Source organism: Perca fluviatilis, chromosome 5, assembly GCF_010015445.1.
Source record: "Perca fluviatilis chromosome 5, GENO_Pfluv_1.0, whole genome shotgun sequence".
Classification (NCBI taxonomy): Eukaryota; Metazoa; Chordata; class Actinopteri; order Perciformes; family Percidae; genus Perca; species Perca fluviatilis.
Genome location: NC_053116.1, coordinates 14,205,325 through 14,228,327, shown reverse-complemented (window position 1 = coordinate 14,228,327; position 23,003 = coordinate 14,205,325). Strand labels below are relative to the sequence as shown.

The window sequence follows — 23,003 nt, the reverse complement described above, 5'->3', positions numbered from 1 at the left end:
GTTTTTTTGGGGTGAGGATTGCGTGATGCCTTCAAGTTCTAATGGTTTGAATTACAAAAATGTGCAGTTTTGTTTCTTTTCATAGTCCTAAAAGCACACATTGGATATTCCTTTTGATTGACATTTCAAAAATCCATAGTTTGGATCCTTTTTCAGATTATAAAACCTCTCGTGTGAGTAGTCTACTGCAAATTTTGACTTGTAAATTCAACTGATCTCAGAATTGACTTAAATTTGTCTCACAATACTAAAATAAAGTGTTTCATTTGGAAATATGTACTTTTTATTGAGGTTAAAGTCTAACAAACTTAAACCGAGTGAGACTTGAACGTACATGTTGCTGTATATCTTTTGTCAACGGAAATGTGGACGCAGTTAGATTTTTTTGTTACCCGGAAACATGCATTTTCTATGAAAACTTAAAGGCACAACTGAAATGTGTTCAGCAATTAATCATTTATTTTACTTTTAAAATATTTTCAACATACTAGCTTTGGTTCACAGAACCAATGTTATTAGTCTCAATGAAGTGATAAAGACAATACAAAATTCAATGTAACTACACAACTGACAAAAATACTGAATTACATCAAAACAAGTGCAATTTCCAGTGAATTAATCACACAAGTGCAAGTGATTCACGAGGCATTAACTATGCAACATCACCTCAGTACATGCATCTGCTTTCAGTGGCAACACGTCAGGTTGAAGTGACTCTCGCTTCACTCTTCATTTCCTTTTTGCATGGTTATTTAACACAGGTCATTAGCAGATGGAATGCAGAGCACCAGTTTGTCAGCAGAATAGGGATGCTACTTATTGAGGCCTGACAAAGGAGAGGGAAACTGGATACACCTTACAGCTACATGTTGCATCCAGCATAGGAAGTTTAATTTAGTATATGTGTCTACTACGGCCATGCAAAAATAAAAATATCAAAAGCTGATAAGATCACAACTATAAGTTACACTGAGGTTAAAGGGCAGTATCTCTATTTTATTACACTGATATTAGGATGTGTTAAGTATACATGCAGTTGATGGGAAAACAAACTGGTAGGGCGGTGAATCATTTCTTTGACATTAATAATCATTAAATTGAAGAATTCCACATAAAAAATGTGTAGTGTTACCGCTCTGTCAGTTTTTTGGTTAAACCAAAGCGGCCTTTCTATTGCTTAAATATTTTACATTTCTATTTAGAAATGTAAATCTGTCATTCATAGCTAGCAAGGCAACCAAAGTGAAGAAAGAAAAGATAAAGATAACATTTTGAATGGGGAATGCTCTTGCAAGCTTAGCCACCAGGGGTCTCCCAAGCACACCATGGGGAAAATGGTGAATGGTGAAAGGTGGCTGTAACAGCTTTTGCAACCACTGGAATAGATAACCATACCTCCGCAGGCAAAATGCTAAACCACTGATTTAACAATAGAACATTTGTACTGAAAATGTAGCTGACAGGACTTTTTCATGAACAAATTCATTGTTTGAATCCATGCATGATTTATGCATAGAACAAGGAAAGTGACAGAAATTTGAACTGGCAACTTGCCTGATAGATAAAATCTGCAGCAGATCAGGATTAAACACCCTGAAAAATCTCAGATTGTGTAGTGAATTTTGGTTTACATGACACTGTGTGCATGCAATATCAGTACCACGTTATTTATTTATTTTTTAAATGTAAATTTCTTTGATTGATATGGCTTCAGTACACTGTAAAGTAACTGGTTTAACAAAACAAAAAAAAACACTTTGCAAAATCTAAATAAATATACAAATAAGTTCATGACTATTATACTTTACATGACAAATGTGCACAGAGGTAATAACACTAGCAGTCTGACTTGTTTCCTGGCAAGCTACAAAGGTTTTAAGGAGATCAAGTATTATAACTCTGGTAGCTGGTGTAATCCCAAACCTCTTTAAACCAGAGTGTTAGAGTAAAAAGACTAACCCAGTTACAATACTGAAGCTACTGTGCACCCTGCTCTCCACAGCCGAGGGAGAGACCAAGAGGCGAGTCGTCTTGAGCCGACATTCGACCACAGAGCACACTGTTTCACAGTACAAAAGAAGCATGATCAACTTTTCACAACTCAAAGACTAGTAACACTGGGGAATGATTCAACCTGCTTTCTGAGAACTTCAGTGTGTGACCGTTCCACCTTGGTGATAAAGCAAGGTGGAAATGTGCCCACCTCTCAGTGAAAGCAGTGTTCGGTTTCCTTAAAAAATAAAATAAAAAAAAAAGTGCAATGTTTCCCCCTACCTTTCACAACACATTTTCAACAAACAGCTGATAATATTGTCATAATACTTTTAAATGAAGAAGGAAAAAAATAAAAATAAAAAAAGTCTTACACAAGTAATCTACATTACTAAGTATATTTAGCTTTATGACAGTCTATCTGTAAATGTGCTACGTGTAAACTAGCACTGTTCACAAAGCATGCTCAACATAAATTGGGTTTTTATAGAGGGAGCGACTCATGGACTAGCAGCTGTCTGGCAGTGTCAGTGCATGTGAAGAGGAGGTTTTGGCTTGTGCTCAACTGAATGTTTCCGTTAACACAAATCGTTAACTGGAGAGAATTAAAGCTTGATGATATTTACTCTTGCATGCTGTGTGTCAAACACTGAAACCACACAATACGTTTACTGTACGCTGATTTGGGCGAGAAAAAAAACAAAACAGGATAATCTGTGTATAGTAGTACAGCAGTGAGGAATATCTAGACTGCCAGTTAAAAAGTTGTACCTATACTTTAGTTCACTAGATTCCCATTCTAGGAATTGTTACAGGGGCTCGTTTGTAATCTAATGAACAGTGTGATATAGTAGGAAGTGAGCCAAAGCCACAAAGCCTTGGATTTATTTTCTTTCCAAACATGTCCAAAGTCCAGACATGCTTTTTATTGAGTGTTGCTGGTTCCTGACATTCAGCCTGATACATCCCATCACTGTTCCTCAGCAGGAGCAGTGATGCTGTAGGTTCAGAGGTGAAAGACAGATAAGGCTCAGAGAGTAAATGTGGGGTCATGCTTCCTGACTTCCAGGAGGAGGCGTTCTCTGTCACTGAGGGCCTGGGTGAGAGCAGCCAGGGCGTCAGAGAGCTGGGACTCCAAGGTTTGTCTCTGTAAGGGATTATTGGATTGGTTAGTTCCCGCTACAGCTATTAAATGCACGCTTTGGCAAGGTGCTACATGCCAAGTGGGCGGATATCAGATTCTGCCCGACAGCAACAGGTGTAATTACAATACCATAAAACAATCTTATGTACGGACACATCTCTGTGTTGTTGATCTTAGAGCTGACCAGTAACAGGACACCAGTATTATAGTGGGTTCCATTTACCTCGGAACTGGGAAGCCGAAGCTGGGAATGATGTCACACCCGAATTGAATGCGTTCCATTTACAAGTCGGATTTGTCATTGTTATCATCAGCTCTAGCCAGTTTAGCCATTGTTAGCACTACCAGTTTATAATAACGTATTACGCTGTTTTTTGTGCATACAAACATCGTAAAATGTCCACAGATGGAATATGGACAGCACTGTCTGTATGACACGATTTAGTGAGACACAAATAACACAGAAGTGCTTATAACTCTACTGGCTGAGGTTTGAATAGCTTGACCTGAATCTGTGATCATTATCATAATACAGAGCTACACACAGCCTCATGGTTGGTACAATGTTGATATTCATTTTGATAGCCAATAAATTAGTTTGCAAGCAGTATCTTGATTTCACACTCAATTAAAAGGTCCCATGACATGGTGCTCTTTGGATGCTTTTATATAGGCCTTAGTGGTCCCCTAATACTGTATCTGAAGTCTCTTTCCCGAAATTCAGCCTTGGTGCAGAATTACCGCCACTAGAGCCAGTCCCACAATGGTTTGTTTACACCTATCACCATTTCTAGCCACTGGGGGACCATAGGCAGGCTGGAGGAACGCATATTAATGTTAAAAAACCTCATAAATGGAAATTTTCATGCCATGGGACCTTTAATGTTACACTTGACAATCACATACATGCCATGACATGACATTACAATACTAAACAAAGAGGTCCTTTTGTTTGTTGGATCTAAGCTATAAATAAAAAACAAAAAAAAAAATAAAAAAAAATTAAATTATTTTTTTTTTTATTTTTTTTTTTTTTTTTTTTTTTTTTTTTTTTTTTTTTTTTTTTTTATATTTTTTTAAAAATATTTTAAAAAAAAAAAAAATAAAATAAATTTTTTTTTTTTTTTTTTTTTTTTTTTTTTTTTTTTTTTTTTTTTATTTTTTTTTTCTTAAAAAAAAAAAAAAAAAAAAAAAAAAAAAAAAAAAAAAATAAAAAAATTTTAAAATTTTAAAAAATAAAAAAAAAAAAAAAAAAAAAAAAAAAAAAAAAAAAAAAAAAAAAAAAAAAAAAAAAAAAAAAAAAAAAAATTCTAAGCTGTGACTAGAAAACAAAAAAAAAAAAAAAAAAAAAAAAAAAAAAAAAAAAATTAATAATTTTTTTTTTATTTTTTTTTTTTTTTAATTTAAAGAAAAAAAAAAAAAAAAAAAAAAAAAAAAAAAAAAAAAAAAAAAAAAAACCCCCCCACAATTTCCCGAAATTCAGCTTTGGTACAGAACTACAGCCACTAGAGCCAGTCCTACAATGAGCTTTACTTAGTATGTGCCATTTCTGTGTCTGAAGCTATTGAGGAGGAGAGTGGGAGTGGCAAGGTGGAGGGTGGGGGTGTGGCCTTGACCAACTGCCACTTTGCTCGTTTGAAAGCCATGATGTCTCTCTCTCATGGTTTGGCCAAATTCTCTGGGCGGGCAAAGCAGAGAAAGGGGAGGTAACCTTGCTTGTTATGACCTCATAACAAGCAGATTCCAAAACGGCTCATCTGAGCTTTCATTTTCTCAAAGGCAGAGCATGATACCCAGGGCTCGGTTTACGCCTATCACCATTTCTAGCCACTGGTGGACCATAGACAGGCTAGGGGAACTCATATTAATGTTAAAAAACCTCATAAAATGAAATTTTCATGCCATGGGACCTTTATCTCCTATTTTCAAATTGAGGCCTCAATATATATATCCTATAATATATTATAAAATATATGACCATGTTTTTGGTGTAGAAACAAAATGACTATTGCTGGCAAATTTGATTAATTAAATTAAATTGTGTTAAACAGTGTACAGCAATATATTTCACCATCAACATTGTTTTAAAGAGGCTTACTTTCTTTGCTTCCGTTTTTTACATCATTTCTTTTAAACTAAAATTTGGCGAGAAATATTTAAATATTATAACTTGTCCATTCGTCTAACTAAGCAGGCAAAAAACCCTAAACATTTCCCATCCACAAAAGCCACATATTGGAGTCACGAGCCTAAAATCCTGGCTACAAACACTCCACGCTGAAGCATATACATTATATGGTACGGCTTGGTCTCCCCTACCTGGCTCTGCTGTTGAACAGAGCAGGGATGGTTTGGGTTGTCCGGACCAGCCACAGGAACACCTGCCGAGGCTTTAGGGTCTGTACCTTCAGCTGCAATCAAAAAGGAAATGGCGAAGTTCACTTTCTGTTCTGTCTTTCTGTTAAGATGTTACAGCAGATGTTTTAAGCTGGAGTATTTGTGGTTTTACGGTTCACGATCCTGCTGGTATTTGGGTGTATCACAATACTGACGAGTTAAAAAATAATATAATAATAATATTTTCTTGCTCACCTTTGAGCCTCATGATGCCATCGTCACAGCGCTCGAGGAGCAGCTGATCTACAATGAATGAGGCTGGGACAGATTGAGGGGCTGTAGGGTAGATTTTAGGGCTGTCATCCTAAAAGAAACAAAAAGGAATCCTGACATTTAACCGCATACCTCAACACTGGCTTTCCATTACTGTTTAATTCTTTTTACTAAAAGATTACAGTCTGTCCAAAGTTTGATTTACTTTATTTCACCAGGATAATCCACTCAGTATTGCCACTGCGTCACAAGGAGTCCCGCTTATATATTGTGACTAAAAACAAATAATGTTTTTCAATTCAGTGGACATACAGAGTGGATTGTCCTCAGAAGTTAGATTATCTTGAGAGAAAAAGATGCCTACATCAAATCGACAGTATCTCACAAAAGTGAGTACACCCCTCACATTTTTGTAAATATTTCATTATATCTTTTCATGGGACAACACTGAAGAAATGACACGGGGCGGCCTCTAGCTCACCCAGTAAGAGCGTGCGCCCCATGTTGGCGGAGTCCTGCAGCAGCCCGGGTTTGAATCCGACCTGCGGCCCTTTGCTGCGTGTCATCCCCATCTCTCTCCCCCTTTCATGTCTATCCACTGTAACTAAAATAAAAAGGGAAAAGCCCCACAAAATAATCTTTACAAAAAAAAAAAAAAAAATGACACCTTGCTACAATGTAAAGTAGTGAGTGTACAGCTTATATAACAGTGTAAATGTGCTGTGCCCTCAAAATAACTCAACACACAGCCGTTAATGTCTAAACCCCTGGCAACAAAAGTGAGTACACCCCTAAGTGAAAATGTCCAAATTGGGCCCAATTAGCCATTTTCCCTCCCCGGTGTCATGTGAGTCATTAGTGTTACAAGGTCTCAGGTGTGAATGGGGAGCAGGGGTGTTAAATTTGGTGTTATCGCTCTCACACTCTCTCATTCTGGTCACTGGAAGTTCAACATGGCACCTCATGGCAAAGAACTCTCTGAGGATCTGAAAAAAAGAATTGTTGCTCTACATAAAGATGGCCTAGGCTATAAGAAGATTGCAAACACCCTGAAACTGAGCTGTAGCACTGTGGCCAAGACTATTCAGCGGTTTAACAGGACAGGCTCCACTCAGAACAGTCCTCGCCATGGTCGACCAAAGAAGTTGAGTGCATGTGTTCGGCGTCATATCCAGAGGTAGTCTTTGGGAAATAGATGTACGAGTGTTGCTGAGGTTTGAGGGGTGGGGTGGGGGGGTCAGCCTGTTAGTGCTCAGCCCAAACCGCCACACACTGCATCACATTGGTCTGCATGGCTGTCGTCCCAGAAGGAAGCCTCATCTAAAGATGATGCACAAGAAAGCCCGCAAACAGTTTGCTGAAAACAAGCAGACTAAGGACATGGATTACTGGAACCATGTCCTGTGGTCTGATGAGACCAAGATGGTGTGGCAGCATCCAGGTGAGGAGTACAAAGACAAGTGTGTCTTGCATACAGTCAAGCATGGTGGTGGGAGTGTCATGGTCTGGGGCTGCATGATTGCTGCCGGCACTGGGGAGCTACAGTTCATTGAGGGAACCATGAATGCATACATGTCTTGTGACATACTGAAGCAGAGCATTCAGTGCTGGAATATAATGGAGGTTAAACAAAATATTGACATTTTGGGCCCAATTTGGACATTTTCACTTGGAGGGGTGTACTCATTTTTGTTGCCAGAGGTTTAGAAATTAGAGTTGTTGAGTTATTTTGAGGGGACAGCACATTTACACTGTTATACAAGCTGTACACTCACTACTTTACATTGTACAGTAGCAATGTGTCATTTCTTCAGTGTTGTCCCATGAAAAGATATAATTAAATATTTACTAAAATGTGAGGGGTGTACTCACTTTTGTGAGATACTGTACGTGTAAAGTGCTGAGACTAAAATCATATCCACAATAATGTAAAATAAACTGACCCCAAATCCAGACATTATCCAAAACCCACCTTCATAATGATGCTGATGTTGCTCATGTGTAACTTCATTGGCTGACCGTCAGCACTGAACTCGTCTTCCAGAAAAGGACCAATGTTAGCCACTGTGGAGGCTAACAACTCTGCCTTGCAGTCTTGCACTCTCATATCCAGGAAGCCCAAAGACTCGGCTAGAGCAGAGTGTCGGATCGCAGAGGGACCCGTTTCTGCTCGCATGCACACTACTGGAGAGCCCCTGGTACCTTGCTTCTGGACTGGTCCGACTGGGGCTGCAGAAATAAAGAAGATGGTACATTTGTAAGCCACGTGGGCCCTTTATGCTGCAACGAGTTCAAGCATGCTTTCCATACTGTAACTTGATCATGTTCCTTTTTTAAGCTGAGACATGTGCCGATATTAAGTGACTACATTTTGATATAGAGGCATTTACACAACATAAGAGATGACGCAAAAAGTGCTTTTCGCGTTGTGATTAAACTGTTCAACTCTGAAACCTGTGATTTGTTTGTTTGAAACTGCTGAGATTAGATATCAATCAATATGTAGATATCTGAGTGATTTTTCAGTTTAAAAAAAAGCTTACAGATATGTTGCTAAATTGAACTAAACTTCAAGATGCCAAAGAAGACCATAGACCAGGATTGATTTACATTTCATTTGCCCTTTTTCTTACGCCTATCTAAAATACTTCTCTAAAATAGGCATTTCTAAAAAATGATTAGCATGAAACTGTAACTATAAATAAAAAGTGCTGCACATGACTAGTAAACAGAGAACATGATTGGAGAAAACATTTTTTTTAAGAGTTTGTTGATAGGAAACAAACAGCATGGCAATAATAATCCAGGTTACCTTGTACGAGGCCAGCCAGCAAATCTGACACCCTGATATTGCCCAGCTGCACAGGGTTCAGATTCTGGGCTTCTACCGCCACAACTTGGTCTTCTCCCTTTACTTCCACGGTACAAGCTGTTCCACTCAGGATCAGCAGCAACACCGAGGACTGTAACAACAGCGCATCACAATAAAAATCACATTTAAACCACTGCAGATTAAAATTTGAAGTGAGGGTTTGAATTATTGTTCTATGTATTGAGGACAACGTTCTAAATATTCTTTCAGATATTGCTTTGTTCAGAAAAATAATGCAACTCCACTGACAATTTCAATCCATCCATGAAATCTCTTATACTGTATGAGCATAGTAACCCACCATATCCTGAGATACGTCCTCAATACTTTGGGATAGAGAGCTGCTGAGGTCCGCTAATGAACCTCCCTCTGTCCCCGGGGCTGGGCTGCCTAGACTGCCTGCAGGAGTGTTGTTGGGCCGCATGGACTCCATACCTGATTCTGGAAACATGAAACAAACTTATTAGTAGATGTCACCTGTGTACTTCAGAGAAACTGCTTTGGAAACCTGGTAGTATTCTAAGCACCTGAGTCCATGAGAACAACAAAATTGTCGCTGACATCACTGTCCACAGAGAGATATTCGTCAGGCAGGCTGCCATCCAAGATAGCACTATCAAAGGAATGCTGGGAAGGCGACTGCTTCATGGATTGGTGGCGCAGGCTGGCAGCCAGAGAGGGGGAGGACTCTTCTGAACGCTGGACCTGTTCCCTAGGAACACAAACAAACAAACAAACAAACACACACACAGACACACACACAGACACACACACACAGTCGTTAAGGGGCAACCAGTAAAAGCATGTGGTGCACAATATGGGTTCCAGACTCACAAACACTATTAATGTTGCCAACGGCACAGCAGGAGAGCACTAGCACTTACTTTGCCTGCGGACTAAACAATTTGCTCATCCCTGAGCCACGACTCAGCATGCTAAAGGCATCCTTTGTTATTGAAAACGCCCCTTTGGTCAGGTCCAGCGAGGCACTAATGGCATCTTTGGTCACATCCTTGGTGACAGTGATGGCGCTTGACAGCTCTCCCTCCAGGCTAAAGTTGGAGGGTTCGCGGGAGAGGGCAGGGGAGTGTCCAGGTGAGAGTGGAGGGGAGAGGACAGATGTGTCCTCCTGTGTTGTCAAACCATCCCCCTCCAACCCCTCCTCCACAGCCTCACATGCCTCCTCCACCACCCCATCTTGTTCATCCTGACCAAACACATTGACAGTATTGGTGGAGGAGATGCCATTTTCTAACTCACTGTTCTCCAGGACTGCCGAGTGATGAGTCGGGGAGATGTCAGAGTCTGTTATGCTGGGGCTGTCTGTCTCTGGGGTGTGGGGAATTTCTTCCTCTGGATCTGTGCACACTGGTGGCAACAGGAGACCCAATTCTGCAGAGTCCACCAGAAGGGCAAGGCTAACTGTAGCAGGTCTTGTCTTCTGGCCGTGAGCCTGCTTAACATCTCGTAGATCCCTGCCCAACTCTGCCCCCAACCGAGCCATGGCATCCTTCATCCTCAGCAGGGCAACATACTGGTAGTGGTTGAGCCACAGCTTCACTGGAGTGATGGTGTGAGCCAAGAAGTGGATAGAAGCGAGCGAAGCCTCTTCCTGCTCTGAAGATGGCTGGCGGGCTCTGCTGGGACTAGAGGAGGAAGACAATGATCCATTTTTAAAGGCAGAGGGCTGACACATCCACACAGACATCGCAAAGGGCTCAACAAAAGGTTGGGTTCTGCCTTTGGGGAATCGCCGAGCTCCGTCAAAACCTAGGGTCGCACGGGACAGACTGAGAGACCAGACATCCTGTGATCGTAGCTGCTTTCTGTCCAGAGGTTGGGGCGCTGTCTCTTGAGAGTGCTGGAGGAAGGTGGAGGGGATGGGGTGGAAGGCACTCTGGTCTCTGGGGTAGGGGCATGGAGGTGTGTGCTGGAAGAAAGGGCAGCTGGCGAACTTGTCAATGGTGCTACTGAGGTCAGCTCTGGAGCCATGAGGGCAGAGGCGGGTGTTGCTGAGAACCATCTGGGGTACAGTAACAGAGAGTGACTGTGGACGTTCCGGATGGTCCAATATGGAAAAATCCAAGGGGATTATTAACTATAGAAAGGAATATATATATATCAACCATCAGTATACAGACATTTATTAGAAATGCAACAAGTTTTTATCAGACAAAAAGTGATAAAAAGTGTACTCACCTTGAGCTGAGCTGCATCCATGCGGATGTCCACATGCTCTTCAGCCCTGTTGCTGTCTTGCAAATGGTAGAAAGCTTTGACCTGGTCCAGGGTGTGCAGCAAACCCCGGGAAAACAGATTGACCCACAGCACGCTGGCTGGGTCTACACAGAGCTGGAGGCCATTCAGCTGGCCATACAGGTTTGAGGTGGGCACTGAAAGAAGGGGGGGGGAAAAAAGCAAGAGATACTAATACAGGACATTCACATACACAACCAACGTGGATATTAACAAGCAAAAGAAAAAACCCAGCTATGGTTAAATACGTTTGCATGATACCTGAAAAACTGGGGTTGTCAGGAAAGTAGTATTCAGTGAACTGCAGATGAACTGCTGGTATGTTGTCTGGCAAACGCAGAGCTTTACGGTTGCAGGATATTAAAGAGCGGGTCTTCTTGTTTTGACGGCCTCTGGTAGACACCTGAATGTTGAGGTGTAGAGGTTAGAACAGTGGTGGAAATATCAACTAAATATGGGATTTGATTTTGCATTTATCTGATTCACTCAAGACACAATAAGAAAAGGAACTCAATTACTCAACAAAAGTGCAAGTATGTTGCACATAACAGAACCAAACCACCGGAGTTTTAACATCAGTGACTTCCTGTCTAAATTAAAAGGTGGAGGCCCAGACTTGTACAGAATGTCCCCCTGGGTGCCTCTGATTCTTTGAAATGGGGAACTACATGTGTCTTAAACTTAAAATAGCCTTGGAAATGTTATGTTCTTTCATGGTGAAAAGTGTGAAATGCCAAAAGTGAAATTGCAGAACCAGTCTGAGAGTGTAATTTGTGGCAGGGGTTTTCTCAGTCTCAGATTTAAAAAAAGGCATTTAGACATTTATGGAACTATTCCATTCTTACTGGGGTATTTTACTGACACTTAAGGAATAATTTTGCCTAAAGCTTCAGAAATGTATTACAAGGCTGTAGTTGTTAGTACAGAAATGATTACACATGTATAATCGTCTAATGTTACAATTTTCCAGAAGGGTAATTTGATGCATTTACATAATCACAGTAATATAACAAATCAAATATCTGATCAAACATATTAGAAAGCTAGTCTGGAAGAGACTTTTGTTCCCTTTGTAAGGCCTGTCAGGCAGATGCATGCAGCGCTTCTAAGCCTTTTTCCAGTTTAAGCTAAATGCAAGTGATGAGCACACTGCAGCACATTACACTCACTGCAGCACATGACACTCGTGTCAGCTAGCTAGCTAGCAATAGAGCTACAGTTATGGAGTACAGCCAATAATATATACACCTTTTTCTTCTTATAAAAGTTAATGTGTGTCCAAGAAAAGTCATCTCAGGAACCATCTTGATAATGCCTGTGGTCAGTAATTAAACATGCTTAAAAGCACTTTCTTGTCACATCTTTTTATCAACTTATTCATGGTTTACACACACACTATGCAAGGCTTCTCATTTGCCTGCCTGTTAACAACTGTAGGTTATGTCATGATTGCTAGGAAGCTGATGGTGACGTCTGAGAATATAATTTTACATGGCATTTCTTCAGAAGAGGATAAGGGAGTTGTTGATATTGTCCAGGCTGCGTGATCCACTGTAGATCATCAGTTACGTGGCTGGAGGTTGATTAGTTCCATTTGAGATTCTTTTGATTATAAACTCCCGTTTCCTCAATATCAACACCATCTGTGACTGCTCTGTCACTGGTAAGGTTTTCTAAGTGCAAGCTGAATTCTAGCCTTGTCAGAGGTACTGTCTGACTGTTGCCACTGAAGAACAGTCTCTCAGTGCATTAACTGAAGTAAGGCTTCTGTTAGAGCAGGTAAATCAAATCAGTTGATCATTAAAGCTTGCCTGGTGAATGTCCACATCATCCATCCTGACCACCACACAGCTAGACCGCAGCCTCTTCAGTGATGACCGTGAAGGAGCTGTGACAGAGTTCCTGCTGGATGCCTGCTCTGTGTCAGAGGGGCTGGACTTGGGACTAGACTGTCCATCTAAAGTACGTGCATGGGAGAGAAAACACTTTGTGACAAGCAGAAATGACTCACTTACGGAAGAGCAAGTCTGCTTCCTAGTTAGATCATGACACTGATGTTCAGAAATATTTTTTTAAAGATTAGGATGTGTGTCTTTCTTATCATAAACATGTTGCTGTTAACTGAGCCATGCATTTGGTTTGTATGGGGGATGGGGTCGTAATTTCACCGTTGCTACTGTGGGGTATTTTGTTGTGTAATGAAGGCGAACAAATATACATGTTTTATTTCATTGCACAATTTCGGACTGATTACCAGTTGTTGTTATGAGATCTGGGTATGTATCTGTGCAATTGTATCGGTGTTAAGCTGTCACAAAAGACATAGATTTCCTATAACAAGACAAATGGAATTGAAATATATCCATATTGCGTTCATACCTTGCACTGTCTTTGCAGTAGAGTCCTTGGTTGGCGGGGGCCCCTCAGTATGTGGCCCAGGAAACCCAGAAGCCTCTACTCTCCTCTGGTACTCCTGCAGCAGTTTCCCAGCCCACTGGGCCTGAGCCTCCATGGCTCCACTGTGGCGTTCCCAGTGTCGACATCCATCAGCTGTATTAGAGCAGCTATGATTGAGCAACCACTCTAGGCTTAAAACTGATTTTCTCACTCATTCAGCTCATGCCTGTATGTAACAGCTATATGTTTGAGTTTGCTTATATTTGGCTGTATCCTCCTGTAAATTTGACCACTTTTAAAAGCTGGATGTGTGGTTATATACTGTATACACATGCTGTATATGAAGTTGTACTGTGTGGATACATGCATCTTTCTTCTGTTAAAATTCAAAGGCCGCAATGGTTAATCAAACAGAGCAGCAAAACAAAAATCATTTTCTGACTGTGTTTAATTGACCATAATCAGCTCCAGAGGCGACTCTGCTGTTCTGCATTCTACACTTCAGGAATTTCACAAAGAATAATGGCACTGGGCACAATCTCCCAAGCCATTAGTCTGCTTGAGTAGTAATCCTCCTAACAGCTAGGCCTGAATGAATGCTGTGGTTAAAGTGGGAGCAGGGAAAAGCCTCTGGGTACACTGCGGTAAGAAAATATATAGTCAGAGAAAGGACCGGTCATCACACTCACCAGGCCTGTGGACAGGATAGTAGTCGAAACCCAGCTTCCTGAATGTCAACTGCATGGCACCTTGCAAGCCTGGTGGGGGAGCGTCATCTGTGCAAGATCATATGATTGCTGTTAAAAACCAGCTTGACAGTAATTATCCTTCAAATGCTGAACAATTTGCTGTATTTTACGGGTTTCTGTAAAGCAAACCATTGTGGCTTTATGCTGAGGTAAAATAGCAATAGGACAATAATAAAGGCTACAGGTTAATCATTTTTGGCACATGGTGACTGGTGAGTCATTTCCAACTAACCTTCATCCATTGAAGAATTGTCGTTGCATATGTGTAAGTCCAACCGGGATATGAAGGTGTGGTAAGAAGACTCCTTGACATCATAGAGATCAAAGTATTGACTGGCGTTGCTGGGGGTGCCAGTGGGGGCAGGTGGGGGCTCTGTCCAAAGGTTGTGGAGGCCAGGCGATGGAGGAGCAGTCTAAAACACGGACAAGGTCAAACATCGAAATTACCAAGATGATTTGACAAAACAAAGAAAATATTTCTTGCAACATGAATGTCATAGTGAAACAAAAGAAAACTTGATCTATAATGTATAGAAACAGTCATGTCCCAGCTACTTTTGAGTTAAATCTTGAATCTTTGTGTTGCTGTGAGAAGATATACAATGAATGTACAGCACAATGTTATCTAAAAATCTGTGAATATACTGAGCAGTAACACAACTTTATTTAAATAGAGTGTCATGTAAAGAGAAGCTGAGAAAATGCTGCAAGTGCTGGTGTGGGGCTTTCACAAAATCGTATGTATGTCTACAGATCATATATTTGGTTCTTTAAAGACGTTTGAATTACTCATATTTCCAGTGATTTACAATGGCATATAGAGACCTTTTAAAGAAAAAGGCACAAAGATGAGTTGGCAACAATTCCTGAGATGAATTAGGCTCATATGTTTTAAGCTTGACAATATTCTCAAGTTTTTCTTCTGTAGTTAAAACACATTTCCCCCCCCCCCAAAAAAAAACAAACATTCATAAGCAGGAAGGAGGCAGGACCTGTAGGGATTCAGCAGTGCTGCTCTTCCTCTGCTGGGCAGACTTCTCCATGGCCTCGCTGAGAGATTTGGCGTAATGTATGATGGCTTTGAGCTGAGAGTCCGTCAGCACCCACAACAGGTCGTCCAGAATGAAAAGCAGCTTGGACGCCAGCACATTACAGTCCTTTATCTAGATAGAACAATGAAGAATTAAACTTGACTTGTGACAAATAGTTTGCAATTTAGATGAGGTCAAGTTTGTGATTTCTTTTAACCAATTCCATGACAGAATAGTAAATGAATGGTAGAAACACGGTCTTACTCTGCGTTTTAGAGCGATGCGAATGCGACCCTGGTTGGTGATTAGACGTAATGGGGTGCTACTGAGGTCCTGGTCGTCACTCTCCATGGCATCTGCCTCGATTCGTAGACTCTGCCAGTTTATTTCTTTGAATGTCAACACCTGAAACAAATATCACACAATCCAGGTATGATTAAACACACTACGAGACAAAAAGAAACACACTATGAGACAAAAAAACACGAGACAAAAAACACACACTACGAGACAAAAAACACACCCACTACGAGACAAAAACACACACTACGAAACAAAAACAAAAAAAAAAAACCACCATGTTTCGACACTTATATGGAATCAGTATCAGTGTGGCAAGGCCAATGGTTTTTAATAGAAACAGAAAAAGAAAAGGCAACGGACGCATTTGCTCTTAAGTGGATTACAAGAGCTCATTCTGAAAGGTTGTTCATCTCAATATAATCCCTGCAGCTAATAAAAACCACAACAGTTGGCTTGATTAAATGATTTAATGCAAGGGCTAAATGAGCATGCGCTGTTTCTGTGGTAAAACATTGTCTTCAGTTGGAACTTCCAGGCAGATCAGTGGCAAAGCTGGGTGAGGAGGGGGACAAAAGTGTGCTGCACTGTACCTCTCCTCTCTTTGGGTCGGTGACACGAGTGTAGCGGAGGTCAGTGCGTTGCCATTTGGGGTTGAGGCTGTTGCCTTGTAACTGCCAGAGCTCGAAGGAGGCGTGGAAGGCACGCGCCTGCACCTTGATGGTTATGGAGTTGATCCTGACAGACATGCCCTCCACCACTTTCTCTGCAAAGCCGTACTCGCTGTAAATACACATTGTAAACATGAGCAAGGCAATGTTTCACCATATACATGGGATGTAGTGTTAGTAGTCAGATATACTGGCGCAAGATTTATTTGGGCTTACCTCTGGCCTGCTGTAATAGCTATAGGAGAGGGGCCATTAGGTGGACGTGGCTCCTCACATGTCCTCATTTCTACCTCTACCTTATCCAAGAACTGCACACAAGAGGAAATTACTAGGCATACGATTGCGCAAGGAGAAATAGAGAAGTAACCTAACATTTACGTATGATAACAGGACAGAGAGCACAACCTATGGAGCAGTATAACAAAACGGTAAAATAACTATGCACACTGCTAGTCATGCCAAAGTTAGTTTATTTTGGGATTAAAACATGAAGGGAGAACTCTTTAGAAAGCCAGAAATAACATCATTCTTACCAGACAGATGGGGCTTGTTTTCAACTTTGTCCATTGTATCTAAAAAGACGGGACGACATGGTCCAAAGAGTCAGTCACAAACACTCGCCAAAGCATTCCGCACTGCACAGTCATTCACTGAGCACAAGCGCACCGTGAACATCAACCTGCTGTGACGCAACTGCAACAACAATAACTTCCACGCTGTAATATTTGGAGTAATACTGCCACTTCTGCTCAACAAATCAAATATCCCCTTCAGCTATCAACTAAATTATTATTACCAAGTACTAGAGTTTAGATTCTCTGCCCGAGCCCGAACTTGACCCACGTGCCGGGCCGGGCCGATATTTCCCACCACTATCCTCCTTGATCAAGCATTTGTGTTTTTTTTTAATCATTAGCCTAATTGGGTGGTGAGAAAGATATGCCTCTCCAACTTCTCCCGTAGCTCTGGGTAGATGTCCTGCACGGACTTGAGTGTGTGAGGTAAACTGTGCTAAATCGTGTCTCCCCCATCTGTAGCACTGTCTTCGATAAATGCGCAACCAGGCCAGACTGTTTCAGATATCTCACGAAGATATGGTCTCTCCTATAGGCTACCTGGCGCGTTGTCGGCCAGTGCGTCGGCAAGCAGACCGTGGCGAAGGACAGTATTAATTAGGTGATCGAGACAAGAAAGTCTCCTCTATGGTTCCAGGGCTTTGATTATGCTGCTGCCTTGATCCGTTACCCACACTATTCGGCTGGGGGAGCTAGGGTCGAGTTTGTTTGTTTTTTTACGTTTCTTCATTCGGATCCATTTGCGATCCATTCCATTCTGAATAAACAAACAGCGCAGTTTACATGCTTCATCCTTTTTGCATTATTCATTAAGATAATTCTAAACAGATTTCTGTAGTTCAAACAACTCGGAATTGTAGTTGAGAACGTCAGTTATAACGGCCCGCGTATTAAAAAATTGTTGGTTTTAAAATCGGGCTCGGGATCATAATTTCCAGTTAATGCGTCGGGCCGAACCGGGCTCAGACACAACGTGCACAGGCTCGGGTAGGGTCGGGCTTGATTTTTTTGGGCCCGATCTAAAGCTTTACCAAGTACCGGATGAACTAAAACAAGAGGGAATGAGAAATAAAGCATACATTCCTGATTAGACAAAGGGGGACGAAGAAAGATAAAATTAAGAATATAAAGTATTTGAAAATTACTCCTTATTGTTGACATTTAAAAAAATGCTAAAAACAAAGGATTGCAAAAAAGCCAGTCTATAAATATGAGCATTCAAATGTGGATGGCTGGAATGCATAGATGGTTTCTGAAGCCATGAATGCTTTGATTGTAAATGTTCCTCAGTTTAAAGGCACGTGGTTGCATCAATGTTTTAACACACTATAATGTCACAGGAAACACCAAAGCTTTTGCAATATTTTTGGCTAATGAATCATAATGGGTAGTAAATAATGCGTTGACATAGGGCTGGGTAATATATTGATATCGTGATACAAGATTAGATATCGTCTTAGATTTTGGATATCATTATATCGTAATATGGCATAAGTGTTATCTTTTCCTGTTTTTAAAAGGCTGCTTTACAGTAAAGTGATGCAATTTTCTGAATTTACCAGACTGCTCTAGCTGTTTTATTATTTGCCTTTACCCACTTAGTCATCATATCCACATTAATGACGAGTATTAGTCAAAAACCTCATTGTGCAAATATTTTGTGAAAGCACCAACAGTCAACCCTACAGTATCGATATCGACGTGTTTGGTCCAAGATATCGTGATATTTGATTTTCTCCATATCGCCCAGCTCTACGTTGACATTTGCAAGACCTTTGAAGAGAATTTCCATTTTATCTGCATTTAGCTTCAGACAGTCTTGAGCCTTCAAACTGTGAATGTCTTAATGCAGCCATGTAAGTAGCCAGCTCTCTGTGATTATTGCTGGATGCCGGATAGGAGGAGTATTATTTGCATAGCAATGAAAACTGATGCTGTGGCTGTAAATGTCTGAAGATGACTAACAGTAACATGTAGATAGACAACTAGGGTCGACCCGCTGACAGCCAGAAAAATCTATCCTGAAGACAAGATCAAGAGCAGTTTAAAGCAATTCCTGAGATTTCTGACATTGATAGTTTCAAATGTAGTCAAGATCAACAAGACCAAAAGTCTACAGTCAGGTGTTACGCAGTAACATGTGTATAAAATGGAAAACAAAAACATCTATAATATTACTACTGAAACATATTGTGTCTTAGGTTTGGATATTTTTAGTCAGTAAAAGCATCTTACAGTACAGTTGCAAGCATAATACATACATAATATTATATCTAATACTGTTCTACAATGCTGCTTGCTACTTCAAAGCTACCTTTGGGAAACTTGAGAAAATTGAGGTTCAAGAGGTTACCATATTCATACAATGTGTAGAATAAACTTTAATAACAACAATATGGATATAATTAATACATTTAGATAAAATATGTGGCCTTAAATATGTGGTATTATTGGGATTATTTGGGAACACAAACCATCCATTCTAACAGCTCAATGTACACCAGCCAGTTTATCACAGGATCACTCAAGCTCTGGGCTGTCGTGTTTCTCTGAATCATGGCTTGCCTCTCTATAATAATAATAACCAGTGCTGGTCTGAAGGATCATAACATGTTCAGTAGTGCCTCTAGCAGTGCTTATTTCCATGGTACTGCCACTGCTCATTTCCTCTACTACTCTGTGGACTCGGAATTTCATAAGCTCTTGGCAATAATAAACAGAAAACCTTTGTTCACTTTGAAAATGAACTATGAAATAATTACCAAACTGACATGAATTATGTAATTTTTCTGCACCAGCTTTGTGTTTCAGTAGTCTTCTTAGAAAAAGGGAGACAGCCTCACAATCAGGTTTGACAAGTCAATAACATACCCTGATGGCAGCTTTGTTGCAGTAGACCCGGGTGACAGCCAGCCAGGTAGGCAGGTCCAGCATGTTCTGCAGAACCTCTTCATCAAGCTCGAGGTTGGACAGCTGCCCCTCCCCCTTCAACGTACTCACATTGATCTTGTCCGGGGACAGATTCTTGGTGAACCTAAGGAAATGAGACCAGATACAAAGAGTGACATCATTACACGTCACTGATGATTTGGGAGACAGAATTACACAAAATTCAATTATGCAGCTTGGCCAAGACGTTTTTCAAGTAGTGCAACTGAATGAGTCATCCTGAGAAACAGTTGCAGCCTCCTTACTAGAGCACATAGCTCTAGTGGCACTCCCCATATGTGGGTTAACCTCTCCGAGAGTGCTAATGTAGCGAGCTCCAACTGCCAGGAATAAGCTACAATCCCACATAGGGTCAATATAGCAGCAATCGGAGAAAATCAATTTGTTAAGTATTTTAATTTCACATACACCATATGACTGAACCCTGTTCTGGCAAATCTGCATATTTCAGACATCAACCAACATAAACTGTAGTTCTCTTGCTTGCAATTTGGTCTGCTGCTTTTTTTAATACACTGTGGCTCACATTTTGGTTAATAACATTTAATTTAACTGATGAGACTGCAAGTGAATGTGGTCCAATTTGTCAAAACATTTGACACTGTTTGGCCTTACTAATACCATGTTGTACCTGATAAGCCAGTCAAAGCCACTGTCATTGGTCAAAGCTTAAGCTTTTCTTTGACACTAAGCAACATAACGACTCAACATTTCTTCTATTGTGGACAAAACCTGGGCCATTGCTTTCATTTCATCTTAACTCCCACACTTTTCACGGGCCTTTAATGAGTCATGCTTGAGGTGCAGAGCTAGTTCAGAAGTCCAAAAATACCAAACCGCTATGAATTACTACAAGTAATAGAACTACATTGTGCATTTTAATACAGTTGCCTTTTAGATTGGCAGAATAAGAAGAAGTGATTTGGTGGTATTAATAAGACCTACACTAGAGGGAAGAATGCTGAATAGTGGTGCTATTATTTATAGAACTAGCAATATAGCCTAATTATTCAGATTAGCATGGTTCAAAGAGTACAGAAATTCCAGAGCTTGTCCGAAGCAAGAAAAGTCATTGTACAAACTTTGCCCAAAGCACGACTGTTGGTTCTACAATTAAACAACACCAAGATCGTTCTTAGACCATTAAAAAGAATCACCCTTGAAGTGGTCTATTTAAATCCAACACTCCCTCAGTGGTTGAAGAAGTCCAGATACTTAGAAAGAAATAGCCTAACTGAAGAGACACTTGGACTATAAAGCCCATGTGCTTGCATGTCTACTGACCAAGTACAGTATGTGTCCATTGTGTCATATCTGGTGAAAATAACTGTTTTAATTATTCAGTGACAGAGACAACAGCAGAGAGGAGAATACAAGTCAGTCAAACAGATAGCCTCTGATTTAGCCCACACCTATTCCCCAGTAGGCCTGCACGATTCGGGGAAAAATATGAATCACGATTTTTTAGCTTAGAACTGATATCACGATTCTCTGCAACGATTTTTTTCTCACAAAGCGTAAGTGGCAGTACCAAACCTATAGCACATTGCGCATCACCACAAGCCTGTAAACATAGAGGCTTCAATGAATAAAGAAAATAAAGTACATACTGGCCATTTAAGTACAGTAGCCTACCTAAAATAGTGACATATAACACATTGAACTAAATATGGCCCTGATACAGGCTCTATCTGAACTCCTTGAACATTTCTTTACATAATTAAAACATGTTAATGTCAACAAATGCTTTCAATAAATTAATTGAAGGAGAAAAAAAAGAAGAAAAAAATCAAAGTCATTTAAAAATTAAATCGTGAACAGGGGCGAATCGAGATCGCGATTTTATAACGATTTATCGTGCAGGCCTATCAGTCTATGGATGAACTTTAGCTTTTACCCTATCCAGCTGGGGTAGGAGAGACCTTTTAAACACATTGCTCTCTCACCCAATCAATTCATTTCTTAACTCAGCAGTGGCAAACTGACAGCAACAGTAAATACAATACCTTCATCTGACACAATAAAACCAACTAATGGAGGGAAATAGCAGGCTCTGTGTCTCCTGAGGAGCATCACATATAGAGGAAGTAAAATCAGGAACACAGAAAAGGCTCCAGTCAGCTCTGTAGAAGATGCTGAAGTTGACTGGAAAACCAGCTGTCTGATAATTTGTCTGCTGAAAAAAAGACAGGGACCTTACAAAAACTAAAAGAGCATTACTGCCAGTGTTGTTTTTGAGCTGTACTAAGCATAAGAAATAACTGAGAAACCAAGATAGACAGATGGATAAATAAATATAGATTTTCATTTATATATCTGATTAATGTCGCACTGTTACACAGCTCTGTTTACACTTTATTCTAGTAGATATAACGTTACTCATTGTATACATTTGATTTTCACACTTGAATTGAAAATATAAACGTCTGTTCCCCGTGACAATAAAGACTCTTTGAATTAAAAAAAAAGATAAAATGGTTTAAATGGAAGATAATATGTTTCTTTAGATGCAGCGTTTCCATGGTAAAGTAATTATAATATGTAGGGCCCATATAGATCAAGTGACATTAAAAGAAAAAGTAAGCAGTGGGGCACAGTGATGGAAGGTGTTATAGGCCCATTGAATCTAATACATCAAACAAGTATTAAAGGCAGTGTGTAGCATACAACAGTATTAAGAACACATGCATACATCTGGGAAAGTAATTCCGTTAACGTTATTAGTCTCCCTAAGGTTGAACTGGTTTGCTGCGTTCACTGTCCACTGTCAAGTCTCCTAACGTTATTCTCATGTCGCTGCTCCAATGTGTAGCGTTAAGCTAGTTGGTAACCAAAGTGGAAATCAATGTAGAGTTCGCTAATACTAGCGAACTAACGTTTGCTGTGTTGGAGGCAGTAACGTTAAAACCATCATCCAGCCGGGCTAACTGGCTAACACAAAGCCAGAGATGACACTTACCTTGACAAATGTTTCAAAATTTGCTTTTTAATAATTCCGGCCATTTCTGCTAGCGTCCGTGTCGTGCAGAAACACAGGCTTCCCCCTCTGAATTAACGTTAAACATATAAGGTTACTAACGTTAGCTTCCAGGCACCTCTAAATTGTGCACAGCCCTAGCTGTTTGCATCTTTTAGCTGCTGCTTGCACAGTGACAGCACCAGCACAGCCTAGCGCTACCTCGCTAAACACCGGACAGCAACTGAACACACACACACACACACACACACACACACACACACACACACACACACACACACACACACACACACACACACACACACACACACACACACACACACTCACTCACTCTCGACTTAGAAAAAAACGTCGCCATCTGCTGGATGTTGAGGGGAGAACGGAGAATCCCACCAATCACGACTAAATATGGTAGTCTGATTGTAAATAACTGTATATATTTTTTATGTTTCAAATTTTAAGTGAAATGTCTCCTTCGGT

At 40.4% G+C, this 23,003-nt stretch overlaps 1 protein-coding gene across 1 annotated transcript; it reads right to left on the bottom strand.

Moving 5' to 3' along the window:
* Window positions 1-439: 439 nt before the first annotated feature.
* Window positions 440-22,731, bottom strand: uhrf1bp1 (UHRF1 binding protein 1). The gene is made up of 21 exons (XM_039800932.1): window positions 22,506-22,731; window positions 19,469-19,631; window positions 16,556-16,594; window positions 16,239-16,330; window positions 15,945-16,134; window positions 15,316-15,456; window positions 15,013-15,183; window positions 14,253-14,433; window positions 13,961-14,047; window positions 13,254-13,424; window positions 12,686-12,831; window positions 11,136-11,277; window positions 10,818-11,011; window positions 9,503-10,716; window positions 9,146-9,330; window positions 8,920-9,059; window positions 8,559-8,709; window positions 7,719-7,975; window positions 5,729-5,837; window positions 5,456-5,547; window positions 440-3,139 (listed from the first exon to the last, which is right to left on the bottom strand). Exons 1-21 carry the CDS (start codon window positions 22,547-22,549, stop codon window positions 3,023-3,025), a joined length of 4,026 nt encoding a protein of 1,341 aa, XP_039656866.1. The 5' UTR covers window positions 22,550-22,731; the 3' UTR covers window positions 440-3,022.
* Window positions 22,732-23,003: the final 272 nt, after the last annotated feature.

Excerpts from the sequence above, each read along its gene's own strand:
- uhrf1bp1 (XM_039800932.1), bottom strand. The coding sequence starts at position 22,549 with ATGGCCGGAATTATTAAAAAGCAAATTTTGAAACATTTGTCAAG. Across the intron at positions 9,331-9,502 it reads TTGTTTAGTCCGCAGGCAAA|GGAACAGGTCCAGCGTTCAG; the intron begins GTAAGTGCTAGT and ends TTGTGTTCCTAG. Across the intron at positions 3,140-5,455 it reads CTGTTCAACAGCAGAGCCAG|AGACAAACCTTGGAGTCCCA; the intron begins GTAGGGGAGACC and ends AATCCCTTACAG.